Consider the following 16,629-nt stretch of genomic DNA (forward strand, 5'->3'; position numbering starts at 1 on the left):
TGCCAAATGTAAATATGCAATTGTAAAAATGTAAATGTAAATTATTTAAAATACCAGAATATGACATCTAGTTATATTAAGACTGCCCTTTTCTTTGATATTGAAAATAAATAAACATTATTATTTAATTAAATATGTTTTAATGCATGATGTAAATTTAAAAATGTAAATGTAAATACAAACGTAAAAATGTACAAATGCAAAGCACAAATGCATGTATGAAAAGGTGTTACTCAAGAGTGATCATCTTAGAACAGATTTCATTGAATGCAAAAGTTTGGGTACATCAAACAAAACTTTACATATAGGGATATATTTCATTCCTAACTTCTCCAAAGCCCAGTTAGTTTCCATTGAGTCTTCAATCTGCTTCATCTCCTTGTAAAGTCAGCTAAATCTATCATTTAAGGACCATATTGCTTGTCTGGACTGTAACTTCTTCCATGACATTTTCTTTCATCTTCTGTGTCATTTCTCGGAGTTGCTCATTTTCCCTTGTAAGAGAAACTTTCTGTCCAAGAAGTTCTTGAACAAGATCCTCATATATGTTGCAGCTCTTTTTCAGCTTGGTGACCCCTGTTATCCATTCTTCTGGGGTATTTCCTAGGCCAGCATTTTGAAAGGTTTGACTGATCTTCTGAAAATCTTCATGCATGGTTTTCATTTCTGTGCTCAATTTCTTGTTTTGGTTGTTCAAGTCCTTCAAATAACATGCTTGAGCTTCATAAAAACCTTCTCCACTCTGAATGCCTTGACTGATGCTATTACCATAGACTGCTTTTGGTATCAATCTGGTAGGATCTTTGTGTAATACTTTTGGTATTAATATAACCGGTTCTCTATGTACAGAACTTCCCTTGATCCTCGTAGTTTCTTCAGGATGTCTTTCCTTGGCCGCATCATATTTTGTTTGATCATAAAACTTTTTGTCCATTTACGATTTCTTTCTAGTTTGATGAACAGTCTTTCAAGTCAACACCTTTTGGTTATGCCATGATCATGTAATGCAGGCACAAAACAAAAGAAATCAATATAAACAAGTTAAAACAAAACACAATGTATGAAAAATAAAAGTGAGAAAGGAAATAAATAAATTGGTAAGTACCAATTAATGAAAAGAAAATATTCTACCTATCATGGTATATAATATATTCTAACCTCATGTTTTCTAGTTCCATGCTTTGTTTGGAAAAATTAACCGAACAACATGATTACTAGTTCGCAAGCATTTATTCAAAGAGAAAAATAATAAATAAATTAAATAAATTAAAAGTTAGAACTTATTTCTCCTTTGTGTACACCTATGAACAGAGGTTCAGTACTGTCTTAGATCAGGTGAATTTCTAGGGTTTATTATATGCGGAGTTTCATTTCTAGGAGTAAAGGTACTCGAACTGTTCTTGTTGATGCCCTCTTGGGCTGTCAAACCCTCAATTCTAGTCAATTACAGACTTAAGCGGATCGAGTTCAATTCGAGGGGACACATTTCTCTATGACTGACACGGAGAATAAATTCTCACGAAGACATAGAGCATATGAACCCCGAAAGTTACTTGCTAGGTCTGTCACGGAGAATAAATTCTCACGAAGACGTCGCTTTCACTCCCACTTAAAAGGGACAAACTCAATTATAGAGCTTTATGTTATGCAATGCAAGTGTTGTGTGTGAGGAGAAATGTTCAAACCTCTAACAAATAAATAATAAAATTTAATATTTGAAAATAAAGCATTAAATAACATATAAATATTATGAAAATAATAAGTATATATATAAAAATTTTGAAAAGAAAGAATTAAAAATTAAATATATGAATTTTTAATTTTCTAATTGATAGGGACAATTAATAATTGGTTTTAAAGTTTGACCAATCCCCAGTGGAGTCGCTAAGCTGTTGTAACCGATTTTCGTCCGGGCACGAATTTTTTACTTGGCGGGAAAAGTGATGTGAATAAATGGTTTTTTTTAAATAATTTGGGAGTCGCCATCGGCCATTTGGATTAGGTAGGTCGAATACCTAAAAATCATCCTTTAAAAGAGTTTTTAAGAAAACATCGATTAAAAGATAAATTGATCTGCGTTTTAACCAAAAAATCGTTCTTTTTAATAATAAAAAGGGATTCGTGGTTGGTTATGTTTAGGGAAGGATTAGCACCCTTACAACGCCCAAAATTGGTACTTTTTAATTATAAATTGTCTCTATTATTTGAAATTTAGAAATTCAAAGATATATTTAATTCATAATTATGTTATTTCAAATAATTTAAAGAAAATATATTAATATGTATAAATAAAATATTTATTTATTTAGAAATATCAGAAAAAGACTTCTAGGTGTTTTAAGACAGCTCTTTTCTTCGATATTAAAAAATAAAATAATAATTAAAAACATTTTTTTAAAAATAATTTATTTTAATATAATAATAATGAAAATAATAATTTAAACATATAAAATTAAAATATAAATAATGAGTAAGATAAATAAATTTAAAAATAAGTATATAAAAAAAAGCAATAAGACTTATAATTAACATTAGTGACTAAAACATATAAAATTAAAATAATATAAAATATTAAAATTTATAGCCCTTATTTATAGTATTATAAAAATATAATTACTAATGATGTAATTAAACCTAATTATTAATAAGTGATTAAAATTATAATTATTAAAATTAAATACTCTAACTCGAATAAAAAGATCTAAGTGCTAATAATGTAATTTATCCTTATTAATTAATTTGTGTTAAAATGATAATTACTAAACTATAAGGGACTAAATTAGGTATTTATCCTAAATATATATATTATATTATGTAAAGGACTAAAATAAAATGAAATAAAATTACTAGATCGAATTATAATATATAGAAACATACTATAAGGATCAAATTGAAACTTTTTAAAGTTACAGTGGCTGCGGAAATAGTTTATCCGAAAGCAAAATTACATATACCCCTCCCCAAAACGACGTCGTTTGGGAAGGGGTATATAATCCCCTTCCAGCTAGCCCGAAGGGCCAGCGTTTCATTTCTCTTCTTTCTCTTCTCTCTCTAACTGAGAGAGAAGAGAATTCTCTCTCGCTTCTCTCTAGCTGAGGGAAGCCAGTCATCGGCTGGCAGCCGTCTGCCGCCGTAATCCCCACCGCCAGCCACCGCATTCGGTGGCCGAAAAATATCATTTTTACACCAAAATGTAGATCGGACCGTCCTAATGACGGTTCTGGTGTCTTTATTCCTTAAATGGCTCCTGATCGAAGCAAATCTAAGAAAATACCTTCGGTTTTCGAAGGTTTTCAGTGACTCGTGGAGGTTCGTATGAATTTCGGTGATGGCGTGGCTTCCTCGGTAAATATCTCTCCGTCTTTTCCTGATTATTTTAGTGTTTTATGGTTGCTGGGTTGCTTTTGATTCTCCTGTTCTCCCTGTCTTTCGGTTCTCCTCCCTTTTTTCATTTTTGCAGGTACGATGGCTTTATAGCCATCTCGGTCGCTTGCTCGGACCGGTCTGAAGGATGAAAAGTTCGGTGAGTCACCAAAGCTAGGCTGGTGACTCATTGTGGGGAAGGTTGTTGGTTGCCATATGGCGTTCTAGAGTGTTCCTTTAGGCGGCGGCGTGGCAGCAGCTGGTTGGACCATCTGGCTTGGGAAGTGTCGGCAGAGGCGGCTGTTGGGAGTTCTTGGAGGCGGCGACGACGGCAACAGTGCTAGGGTTTAGAAACCCTAGCTGAAACCCTAAATATTTAGGATTTTATTATGGTCTGGGCCGGTTCTGTTTGTAACTGGGCCGGTCCAGTTTTCATTGGGCCTGTAATTATTTTTTAATAATAATAATAATAATATTATTATAATAATAATAATAAATAAATAAAATGGGTAAAAAAAAAATTAGTATCTTCAAGGTCCATTAATATCCCACATCTGTAATGTGAAGTAGCAAAGGATGGCCATGAAAGCTACCCCAACATCAAACCCGGCTGATAGAATGCAGTTGTGGCGAGCCCACCAGCCCTTGTACCTCATATACACAAAAAGGTTGAACACCAAGCCTACGGTACCCCAACACCAGTAGTTCACAACCCTGGCAGCTGGCAAATACCCGGAACCTCCAACGATTGAAGGCATGTTAATGAGTTTAATCCACTTTTGGTACGGAAACATACGAGACAGTACCCATATAGGAAATGGTGCGAGGATGCCGATAAGAAAGAAGTAGTTCATCTTAGAGTACAATCCGATACGACCAAATATTCTCAATGGTCCGACTACTCCCCAAATGATGGAGGCATTGAAGAATATGTCATCTCCAGGGCATGTCCAGGGGCTTCCTTGTGGCAGTTTAGATGGATCACAGATATTCTCCACTGTTGTGAGCAGCCACCAAGAAGTCCCGAAATAGACACAAGACTCCACCACTGTTCCGACCAGCTTCAATAATCCGCGCATTTCAAGTCATAAAGCTAGCTAACTATATATCGTTACAAGTAATGAATCTGTGTAGTTCAGAAATTACCTGCACAACAAACATCGACTTTGGAGGAATTTTCATATAGTGGCCTGCAGAAACATTATTGCCTGCGCCGCGCTTATATAGCCGTAGGTCTTGAAAACAACATTTGCCAGTGGTTTTCCGGGATAAATGTAACCGATAATCAGCTCAGTAATGACATTTCGTCCCGGTTGCTGCATATATAGATATGGTGAGCTGAATATAACAAATTAGCAGATGAACATGGTGTGGTTCAGAAATATACCTGGTTCGTGGTAGCCATAATCACGCCAACCGGGAGAGTGAAGAACATAGCCGAGACAATCGCCAAAAGGAATCCCAGTACGGGAGTTGGAATTGTCTGCCAAAGCCTTCGGAAATAAGCACGGTGAGTCCGATTACAATAATCAACAGCATGTAAAACCACCATTGTGGGACTGATTTGTAGTTTTTCTTCATCAATCTACAATGAACATCACTTAACTTATCCCCCAATGCTGATCTTGTTTGTTCCCAGATTGTGCTGCAAATACAAAGTATTTTTTATTTTTATCGAAAACGCTTCGGCTACCGAATTTTAAATCTCAGCATATAAGTACCTTACCGTCCATGAAAAAATACAACATGAGACACTGTAGCGGCCAGTGTGGCAAAACTAATACCATAAGAATATACAAAGAAGACAAGTTAATTTTACTGTAGCCATCATATCCTTGCTGATCGAATTCGTAGGTTGTGAAATTCAAAACTCTTGAAACATTGTATTTTCCGCCATCGTCGGCGAACACGTGTGACGAGATGATTGGAAATCGCATAGCATCATACGAGTTACTCCAGTAAGCTATAGGGATTAATATAAACAACTATGATAAATCCCAGCATTAGGTTAATTATAGCAAATGCAGGGGTAGCTAATGGAGATTGTAAAAAGCTAGCCACTGTCAACCAATCCAAGGAAAACGATCCGACCCCAAGTCCACCTCGAAGCTCCTATTATTTGGGCTGTCACCGAGTCCTTCCATAACCAACAAACGAAAGATAAAGCAGTGATTGATGGAAAAAGATAGTTCGGAACAATATAGTATGCGAAGCTTGATATGAACACCACGAGGAAGAACTGCAGCCTCGTTAGGCCACCTTTAGACCGAACCTCGTCATCATGCAATGCCCTATGATTACAATTACGAGTTGGAAATTGCAAACAGTTCTAGGGTAATAGGAGATAATAAAAAGAATCCAAAGAGAAAGAACCTAAATAGGGAGACCTGCACCAGGTTGTTAGGCCACCACATAAATGGCAAATCAACAAGGAACTTTCGGAACATTCCAGCCCATCCATATCCAAGCATGTAAATATTCCAAAAGAAATAATGATGGTGAGCAACAGATAAGACCACAATAGCATCCGTTACGTCCGTAATAAAAGAAAAACCGACCTGCGTAGTTTGAGCTAACAACAAAGCAGCCAAAGGGTGTATCTGACCGTGATAAAAGGCCTTAACAATGGTAATAATGTTCACTGCATAAACATAGGTAGAACCAGAATTTGCAAATATAGTAATCAGGACAAGCTCTTTCATGTTAAAAGGGCCTGGATTTAATGAGAACGACCATTTTGTCCAAGGAATCTTCAGCAATTTGCGAGGTAGATATGCTGCCATAAGCTTTCCAAGTGGAAGAACAACGATTTGTGCCGAGACCAAAGATATTTGCAATGAATTTTGGCGATACTGGAAGAACTGGTTCAAGAATGACAGAACAGCATACGAGGTTATCCCTAAAGCCCATGTTCGAAACGTCAAACATGGCAATGTCGTATCATCATTAATCAGGACAGTGAGTCGAACTTGCTCTATGGGAGAATCATTTACCTCATCATCTGCATAACATGTTAAACCTGTTCGTTATTCGAAACTATATACTGGACTACATATCTAGTTATATATCGATAAACAATCCGACATCTATCAAACACTAAAAACATACATGCTTGGGTAGATTTTAGCCCACATTTGCAAGTTAGAAGGCATATCAATCTAGAAGGGATGTTTTCGTTCATCATATATTCTATTCATGGAAAGAAGCTCGAGACTAAGATGGAAGTTTACAGGAGCTTTCCGGGATGTTGACGTTATCGATCTCCTTGGTCCGGTGAGACGGAGTAATCACTTTAGAATCTTGATGCTCCATGCCCTCTAAACAGTTTGAATTTAGCAACATAAATGGCAAATATAAGGATACATAAGCTAAGCTTTATATGCATGTACATATTCGCAATAACTAATGTCTGTGGCCTCTGCTTTCGCCAGAGTGAAGCATAGATATCCAAAAAGTTGGTGTTGGAATAATTCTTGGAACCACATGTGGTGATGGGGGTGGGGCGTTGAATCTCTATACAAGATATTTTACTTTTGGCACAATTCTTGTTTTGGATCCTTGATGTAGTTAAATTATTATTTTGGTACCAAGTAGAAATTCTTTTATCAGTTTGACTTGAGGTGTTCATGAGCTAGATCAAAATTGGGTCGATGAGATTTAATACATTCTATGTTTATCTAATTCTAATTTAAAGTTTAAAACTCAATTCAAGTTCAAATTTAAAATTTCGAGTTATTCGAGTTGTATTTTACAACTCAATTTGAACTTGAAATTTTTTCGAGTCGAGTCAAGTTTATGAAATTACAACTCGAAGTCAATTCGAGTCGAATCAAGTAAAAAAATCAGTTTTTCGAGTCAAGTCGAGTTTTGCTCACCCTATTGAACGAGACTAATTTATCTTTTGCACTATACTTTCTCTGTAATTTTAATCTCTCGTCATTCTTTTGTTAAATATGATATGATTTAATGAGATGTTGTAAGTGTTAAAACAATTAAAAATTTAAAATTAAAAAAATTAAAAAAAATCATGAAAGCAAAAAAAATATCTTACAAAATTATAAAATTTAGAATTTGTTTTTGAAATTTATGTTTTCAAAATATAAAATAATGTTTAATTTCTTTATAAAATTATAAAGAATTTAAAATCATTTAAAAGATTCATTGAAATTAAAAAATATATAAAATTATATATATATATATTTATATTTTAAAATTATTTTAAAATTTTAATAAGCAAAATTACATTTTTCAAAAGATCCGATAATATTAGTGCTAATTATGAATTTTTAAGGTTTTTTGTGATATTTTAGAATTATTTGTTTTGTTTTTTTAAGAAATTACTATATTTTTAGAATTATTTCGACATTCGATTGTGTTTGGTTAGTCTAATCAACTTTATTAATAGATTAAAACGATGAACGGAATGATAATACAAAAGTCAATTTAAATAAAATAAAATTTAAAATAAAATTTGATAATTTAACAATAGTGTAGGGGTTAAAACATATATTAAACCTTTATTTTATATATATATTATTTCCGCAGAAGAAACAAAGGTAGACGGTCGGTTGATGATTGGGTTACTGAAAACAATTATATGGCCACAAGCATGCATGTCAAATGCAATAGGATGGTCATTGCCGCCTGTCTTGTACTCTCTAAGGCTTGTTCAGGGGTATAGATTTAAAGGGCTGTTGTAACTGATCTCTTTATGATTACATTCTGAGATATTAATACAGATTCCAATTAGCAATTCAAATTCAAAGCTGTTATCATCGTCATCATCATTATATTTTTGACAGATGGAGAGAAAGTTTGTATCTTTAGTTGTGTTGTTTTAACATTGTTTATTCGCACTACAATTTGATTTTTTTATAATGGATTTGTTTGTTGATTGTATGGTTTGATCACTTTGCTGGCTGCTAACGTAGTTGATTTGCATCAAGTTTGGAACTTTAGAATGGAAAGATTTGAACCAGAACTTAAGCAGCATACTTTGAAAAAACAGATGAAACAGAAGGTTTTTTTCTTAATCTCCAAAATATGTGTTTGTTTACAGATGTAACTTAATTTTCTATGTTTTCTTTCTTTTACTAATATATCTACTCTATTCTTTGTTTTCCCTTCCTTATGCAATGCGCTTTAAGAGAAAGTTTACCGGATGATGTTCTGGTTCTCATTATTTCCTGTTTGCCGACGAAAGTAGCAGCAAAAACTAGCCTTCTTTCACGACGATGGAGATCCGTATGGACCTTACTCCCACGTTTGGAGTTTGATGCTTCAAACACATCGAGTAAAATCAAAAACCGAACTTTTGGTTCTACGAGTATCAGTGAGTTTGTAGCTTCAGAAAAGGTTAGGTTCGTGAGCGTGGTGAATCAGGTCGTGGAATCATACCCTCTACCTGCTATTGATGAATTCAAGGTTTGCTTTGATCACGACATACTTCATAAGCATGACATTGATAAATGGGTCAAGTTTGTTTTTGAAAAGAAAGCTAAAAGAATAGAATTGGATTTCTCACGTGCAAAGTACATGTACACTTAGTGTCCATTGAAGCTTGGTTTACCGAGTTTTATTCCCCTCACAGCTCTTGTACTGAAATACGTAGGAGTAAATGAGAAAGTTCTTGTCAACTTTATATCCAATAGTCCGTTTCTAGAATGCCTATGCGTTAAATTTCATTCTCAATTGTTCATCTGAGAGTCGCTGGTCCATCTCTCCGCTTGAAATACTTGGAGATATATGGTTGTTCAAGGTTGAAGAGTTTGGAAGTTGTTGCCACCAACCTTTTAACTCTCAAATATTGTGGACCATATATAAATATTCCCTTTGAGAATATTCCAAACCTCATAGAATTATGCATCGGGAAGGCACTTACTGGTAAGTTGCAGCAGATTTTAACATTTTTCCCTCGGCTCCGTAAGCTTCAACTCGACATAGGATATGTGGAGGTGAGTTTGAAGAATTGAAATTCCTTGTGTAGCTTTAAATTTGTTGTCTTTATGGTTAAATTTTAAACTCTAATTCTTGGTTTGATACTTCAGAACACGGTGAGAAGGCTTGAATACCCTCTAATGAATCAGCTGAAGCAGATGGAACCGAGGATTTATGGAGATAATATGTATAGACTTCTTTTCTTGTCTTCGTGGATCAAAGCTTGCCCTTCCTTGCACCGATTCGCTTTGGATGTAAGCACTTTTAACCAAGACTTTAGATTAATTTCTTTCTATCTAAGGCTTGTAGTAATAATGCGTATACATAATTTTTGGGTGTTGCAGTTTGAATGGGGAGGTTGTAGTTATTTTAAGAGATTTGAGAAACGTCAAAAAAGTGTTCATCATAACCTGAAAGTGGTGGAAATAAGTGGGTTTGTTGGAAAAATTGTTGATACTGAATTATATATGTTGTTGATCGAGATTGCTATTGTGCTCGAGAAGATTGTTATTACCCCTACCGATATTTAGAGGACATCCAAAGCTATAGAGCGTGCAGAGAAACTTAGATCGAAATATGATATTGGAGATAAATTAGTAATTATGTAGCATGTTAGTTGTTTTGTTCGTTTATGCAATAATATTTAATCATCAAACACCTATTATGTCTACAACATGTATTCCATAAATTTGACAGTCATATTGAGATAAAAAAAAATACATTAAATTGGAATTAAGATGATTAATCTTAAATTTTTTTATAGATGAAATTAAATTGTGATGTTTAAAATATATTTACGTTAATCATAAGATGATAAAAAATACTTTAAATGTCATTCTAATTTGATTTCATTAAATTTTATGAAATTGAATTAAATAAATATTATAAAATTTTATAAAGAAGTAAAATTTAAAAGTTATAAATTAAATTAATGTATAAACTATCATAAAATTAGTTTTTTTTCTGCCGAAAAAAATACCTCTAACATTTTTATCCTAGCCTGAAGCCGCTACTGCCTTTGGCCCATTACATTCACGTAATGCTTACTTTACAGCTTTATAAATTCTCCTCTCAATGCTTTGATCAATGAATATCAACGGAGTTCTCTACTGTGTTACTGAATTCGATTGTTAGTCTTGAAAATGGGTGTAATATCAAAAGAATGTGAAAGAATACAACTTTTAGAAACCATGCTGAAGCAAGCCACCAACTTACCGTATACACATGTGACTGGAACATAAATCCGTCGGAGCTATTAGACGAACATATTGAGAAAGTGAAGTGTGACTGTTATACGAGCAGGTTGCTCCTTCTTCCATTTGCACTTTCTTCTTACTTTTTTAATCGGTGTGCTTACCTTTCTTATTCTTATTGACAGGTATGTTTGGAAACTGAGAAGTTCCCTTTTAGCTCGCATTAGGAAGTTACTCCTCCAAGAAAAATGAACTTTAGCAAGAAAACCGTGTAATGCAGAGGATGCATGGAAATGGAGATTGGAATGGCATAATTGATAATGGAGGGATTACCACTACAATATCCGAAGAAATTTCAAATTGGGCTCACCTAGCCTAAATTCTTTTACTTTAATGAACTGGTATCTATCTTTTGACTGATTAATAATGTTTTGGGTTTACAGATACTATATTTTGTTTCTTGTTTTGGTATAAATAATTACTCTCAAACTGAAGATATATTTGAGTAATTTTATATTGTTTCTTTTTGTTGTTGCATTTTTTGTTTTTTTCAGTATTGTTGGTTTATTAGTATTTGTTGGGAATCACGATCTTTCCCGATTCGTGAAGTTAAGATAGGCATTTAGAGATTAATGATAGTAAAGAGAGCACAATAGTATAATTCTCCAATTTGGAGATTCTTACACTATACAAAAGAATAGTAGGATTACAAGGATGTGTTCACAAAATTTGACTCACACTCGGTGGATCTCTCAAGCTTGAGCATAAAGACTTCCCAAGCTATCTCTCTTCTCTCTCAAAGAATCTATCTAACTCTCTAGTTTCTCACTCTAAGAAGTGGACTCTCTTAGTATTTTTTGGAACTCTTGGATGGTTAGGAATGAAGTCTCTCACCCCTATTTATACTACTCCACCTCCACAATGAATGATGGAGATTACTTACATCTAAGGGTGGAGATTAATTATCTAAAATGCTCCATACATTCTAAGAATCTCTACACTCTTCCACTCCCTTCCATATTCTTCCATACTCTTCCATAAGGTTCCACACATCTCCAGAATATTCTAGAGGATTCCACACTCTTCTACAAGCTTCCAGAGAATTCTACACTTTTCTAGAGTTCTCCGAAAATGCTCTAGAAAATTCTACACTTCTCCAAAAAACTCTAGAATTTTCTAGAACTTCTCCAATTAAGGAGAGATCCAACAATATTCTATATTGTAAACAAAAGATTACTTTTTAGTTCAAGGGTCTCACCCTAAATCCCTCTTTCACGCCTCTGACAAAGGTAATTATTTTATTTTCTATTGATTGGGAATGGGATTAAAAAGGGTTCAAAACACAAGTTGTAGGTGCATTTTATTTTACTTCCCCTTGATTTCTAATACTGTTGATTTTTAGAAAAATGTAATTATTATATATCGCTAGGGTTGTGTTTCTCCCTGATGGACTTAATTTGGCAACAGGTAATGGAGAACTATCGGTGTTTTTTCTTAAATACTTGTGCATTAATATTCATGGAATGTTTCATTTTTAATTTGGTTTCTCTTATTTTTGTGAAGCTTACACTGATGGAGTGGTGAGGATATATAATAAGCTGGAGGATGATTCAAGTAAAAGTTTAAGTATGTAATGCTCCAAATATCGATTTAGGGACTATATTGAAATGATTCAAAATAGGAGAATTTATTTGAGTAAATGATATAAGATGAGAATGATTAGGATTATTGGTTTAGACTAAATTGTGTTAATGGATTATTAAGAGGGTACTTTAGTCTTTTAAATGAAAGAGAAATTAAAGTGTATTTTAAATTGGTATTAAAGATAAGGGGAAAAGGGAATTAGATTGTTAAAAAGTTCTCTTCCTTCTTCTTCCTCTTTACCCATAGAAGAACTTCCCCATAGCTCAAAGGTAAGTTTTCAATTTAATGGTTTATTCCTTCAATTTTTTATGGTTATTGAATCCTTGTATATGATGGAAGCTTAAGGAAGGTTTAGATGGGATTAAAACAATGAGATAAGGGAAATAAAGGAGATTTTAGAAAATGGGTTTTATAATGATATGTTAATATATGACGGTTTATTGATGTTTATTGGTAGAATTGACTTGTCAATAAGGTAAATGAAATATTAGAAGTATTGGATGAGTGTAAAAACAAGTTATAAATTGTGGCGTGATTCTTAGAATCAAATGCTATTGAGGGATACTAGATGTTTTAAGTATCTAAACGAAGGAAAATTAGTATGGTTAAGAAGAAAAGAGTTATATAGTATTGTTAGCGGTAAATGTGGGGGAAATTGGCCAAATTTGGGTATGTCTTGGGTTGAGAACTGGAAAATCTGGGCATGGGTATCAGTACTGATAGAACAGTACCGATACTATAGGCAAAAATTGGGCTGAATTAGATGAGAAATATTGATATTGATTCAATCAGTATCGGTAGCGACGAGGTAGTATCGATACCATGGTAAGGGCATCGATACCAGATAATATCGAACCTAATTTTGGTATCGATACCAGAAGAGGGTATCGGTACAATAATATAGTAGTATCGATACCATGGTAAGGATATCGATACCATGCCATATCGAATCTAATTTTGGTATCGATATCGAAAGGGGGTATCGATATCATAGTAGGGTAGTATCGATACCATTGTCAGAGTATCGATACTGAAGAACCAGAAATTTTAAGTTATGCTTATATTGTTGTAAAAGTATTAATAATAAGTACTTTTTTATTAATGTTTAAGTTATAATTGTTAGGAAATGCACTAATAATTGATATTATACTTGTATTTAATGAATCTGGGATAGATCGAAATCAAGCTCCCAAGTCGAGTAAGGAAAAAGGCAAGGGCCTAGTTCCGGAGTAATCATCTTCCTATTTTTGGATATCTAAGAAATGCAAACCATGTGAGTGCATTTAATTATGTACGTATATGTTATAATAGTCATAGTGTTATGAATTATTGATGTATGTATGATGATTACCAAATGGCACTAAGTATGCTAAAATGTTAAGAAATACATACTAAGTGTATGAATTTCTGTATAGGGTACTTCATGTGCTAAAATGTTAAGAACTTCATACTAAGTGTATGAATTTCAGTATAGGGCACTTTGTGTGCTAAAATGATACGAAATTTGTAACATCCTCAATACCGAGTTAGTGACTAAATTGTTAAATTTTAGAATTTGGTGATTAAAGTAGAATAATTGAATAGTTCAAGGACTTATATGTGAAATGTTGTGTAGGATTGAATTGCAAAGAAGGAGGAATAGAATGACAAGATGGTCATTTGTAAGGAAATAATTAAATTATGTTATGGTTATATAATAACCTACGTGGAAATGGTGGGGAGCAAAAATCTAAAGCTTCCAGAGTTCTCTTCTTCTCTCTTCTTCATGCGTGGAAGCCAAGAGCAAAGATAAGAGTTCTTATTAGTGGATTGTTAATTAAAATTTAAGTTTGGTTTTGATTATCAAGTGACACTTAAGCTTAAGGAAAGCTTTATTTGTCCTAAAACAACAAGAGGAAAGGTATATGAAGGATTAAAGAAATGAAGTGAATAAGTGAAATCTTGGTAGAAAATATAGTTATTAGATTTCCAGTTGACTTGTCATCAACCTAATTAAGGAGTATGAAGTGTTAAAATTGGATTTGGAACATGTTGAAAGTTGAGTATAATTCTTGAATTCTATGTAGAGGATTGGATTTTGAAGTTAAGGATGTATTGAATGAGTATTAATGAGTTTAAGTATGAGTAGGTGAGTTAAGAATATGTGAAGGGAAGAAATATGAAGTGTTTGAGCTGAAATAAAGTAATTTTCATGCTTAAAATGTGATTTCTGGGCAAGGGGTATCGGTACCCATTCATCAGGTACCGATACCTCAAGAGTAAAATTCAGGAAGATATTCAAAGGGTATCGATTCCTTAAAATGGTATTGATACCCCCTTGAATGAAAATTTTTGAATGTAATTTGGGTATCGATACCTAGGTAGTGTATCGATACCTCAGTTAAGGGATGTATCGATACCCTATGGGTGGTACCAATACCTACTTTAAATAGAAAATGAATTTTCGCCTTTCTTTTAGTTTAAAAAATGAAGGATTAAAGTATGCTAGTTAGAATACTGAGATGTACCAATATATGATTGTGTAGATATCGATCGAGAGCAACGTCCGGACAAGTCGGCAAGAAATAGTCATCGAGAAAAAGATAAGAGATCGATATTGACTAGTAAGGCCAGATGAGTGCATAAGGATATTAAATATGACTCGATGGGAAATTAGACTTGCGATAAGTTTGTTTCCTATATGTTGAAATATATGATTGCATTAGTAGAATAATGATTAGGATTGATATTGTGTGATATGACTTGTATGCATTAAATGTCATGTGAACATAAGAGGACAACATATAAATTATATGATATGAGATAAGTGAAAGCATGCATATATGATATATGTTATGTAATAAGATATATATATATATATATATATATGGTTACATGAAATACATGGGAAAATGTATATGTGATTAAATGACTAAGTGAATATGGGAATGTATGATAATATAATAATAATGCCCATGATATGTGTTATGAGAGCTAGGGGTATAGTTGGCATGCCAAGAGTCGAGGGTTCTACGTGGTCCTTCGGGACATATATGAAATTTTGTGGAACATATATGTGGGTACTTCGGTACACTTATTTGGTCCATTGTATTATGTATATGGTTCTTAAGGAGTGGTCATTTGAGACATAGTGGTCCTTCGGGAAAAATATTCATTGCCCTTAGTGGGAATTATACGAGCTGTGGTGAAATCATAGTGCACAACCTCTATGTACTCACATACCTGTAGTTCTCAGAAGTGTACATGGGCTAAACAAAGAAATAATATAAAGAAATATTGTATGATGTTATACGCTTTGTTTGTGAAAAGTATATTATGGAGTGCTTCAAAGATTAAGATCAAATTATATGTTCTAAATGGATTAATGGTAGTGATAATGACAATAATGTCACTAGAATAATGATGATATGTGTACATGTTTATAATTGGTTATATGAATTGATATATGATGTTTGTATTATATTTTTATGTGAAATGTTCATGCATTATTGATTATAGAGAGTTCAGATTAATCTATTTTATACCTCACTAAGTCATCAACTTAGCGTGTGAGTGTTTCACACGTAGGTTATGGAAAGAAGAGAAGCGAAGAGGAGCAAGACAGGTCAGACTCTCATTTTCACAAATCAGATCAGAATTGTAGTTAAGTATAGGTATTTGGTTGTATATAGTGTGTTGGCATGTAACAAAATTATGAATTACTAATGCTCTAATTGATTTTGTATTATTTTGGTCCAATTTGTGTAAATTAACATCTTCTATTTTAATGAAAGTTTAAATTTTCATGATTTTCTTTAAGAGTCAAAGTTTAAAAAGTCAATGTGACACCTCGGACTCTGATCCGGGTCGAATACGTGTTGGGGGTGTTACAAAATTCATACTAAGTGTATGAATTTCAGTATAGGGCACTTCGTGTGCTAAAATATTAAGAAATTCATACTAAGTGTATGAATTTCCGTATTGGACACCTTGTGTGCTAAAATGATAAGAAATTCATACTGAGAAATAAATCAAGTATGGGAAATAAATGTGTATAAAACTAAGAAATTCTTAAAAAAATTGGATTTTTATATTGGTAATGGGTATGCAAACCACACAGATTTTAGTGATGGTTGATAAATGATGATATTAGCACTAACGATGCAAATTAAAGAATACTTATTGAAATGAACGATCCATTGATATGTAAAGTGTAATAAAATAACTTGTGTTTAGAACTTTACTTATGATTAATTATGTCTCACTAAGTAATACTTAACGTGTGTTTATTTCACGCATATGTGAATACTAGCTAAGTAAGGAGATCATCAGACATCAAGTCAGAGTCGCCTCATCAGTAACAGTATGACATACTTGTCTGCTTTTGATATATTTTGGTTGGCATGTAATAGGTTTAGTAAAAACGCTTTGAAAAACTTTTGAATTAAACTAATGTATAATAGTGAAATGTAAAACATCTTTTTTTATTGTATATGTAAGTTTAATGCATGTT

The 16,629-nt window shown here is 33.2% G+C and overlaps 2 protein-coding genes and 1 long non-coding RNA gene across 3 annotated transcripts; 1 reads left to right on the forward strand and 2 right to left on the reverse strand.

The window, feature by feature from the left end:
- Window positions 1-4,289: 4,289 nt before the first annotated feature.
- LOC120161205 lies at window positions 4,290-5,171 on the reverse strand. The gene is made up of 4 exons (XR_005519465.1): window positions 5,090-5,171; window positions 4,751-5,008; window positions 4,510-4,679; window positions 4,290-4,424 (listed from the first exon to the last, which is right to left on the reverse strand). It is a non-coding gene; the product is annotated as an uncharacterized LOC120161205 (long non-coding RNA).
- A 245-nt stretch (window positions 5,172-5,416) lies between these two features.
- On the reverse strand, window positions 5,417-6,623 carry LOC120161060 (oligopeptide transporter 1-like). The gene is made up of 4 exons (XM_039171358.1): window positions 6,595-6,623; window positions 6,493-6,504; window positions 5,737-6,362; window positions 5,417-5,654 (listed from the first exon to the last, which is right to left on the reverse strand). Exons 3-4 carry the CDS (start codon window positions 6,144-6,146, stop codon window positions 5,417-5,419), a joined length of 648 nt encoding a protein of 215 aa, XP_039027289.1. The 5' UTR covers window positions 6,147-6,362; window positions 6,493-6,504; window positions 6,595-6,623.
- A 1,870-nt stretch (window positions 6,624-8,493) lies between these two features.
- Window positions 8,494-9,830, forward strand: LOC120161061 (putative F-box protein At3g29830). The gene is made up of 4 exons (XM_039171359.1): window positions 8,494-8,894; window positions 9,068-9,317; window positions 9,411-9,554; window positions 9,645-9,830. The coding sequence occupies exons 1-4, from the start codon at window positions 8,494-8,496 to the stop codon at window positions 9,828-9,830; spliced, it is 981 nt and encodes a 326-aa protein (XP_039027290.1).
- The last annotated feature ends 6,799 nt before the right edge of the window (window positions 9,831-16,629 follow it).

This window comes from Hibiscus syriacus, unplaced genomic scaffold, assembly GCF_006381635.1.
Source record: "Hibiscus syriacus cultivar Baekdansim isolate YM2019G1 unplaced genomic scaffold, ASM638163v2 tig00111398_pilon, whole genome shotgun sequence".
Lineage (NCBI taxonomy): Eukaryota > Viridiplantae > Streptophyta > Magnoliopsida > Malvales > Malvaceae > Hibiscus > Hibiscus syriacus.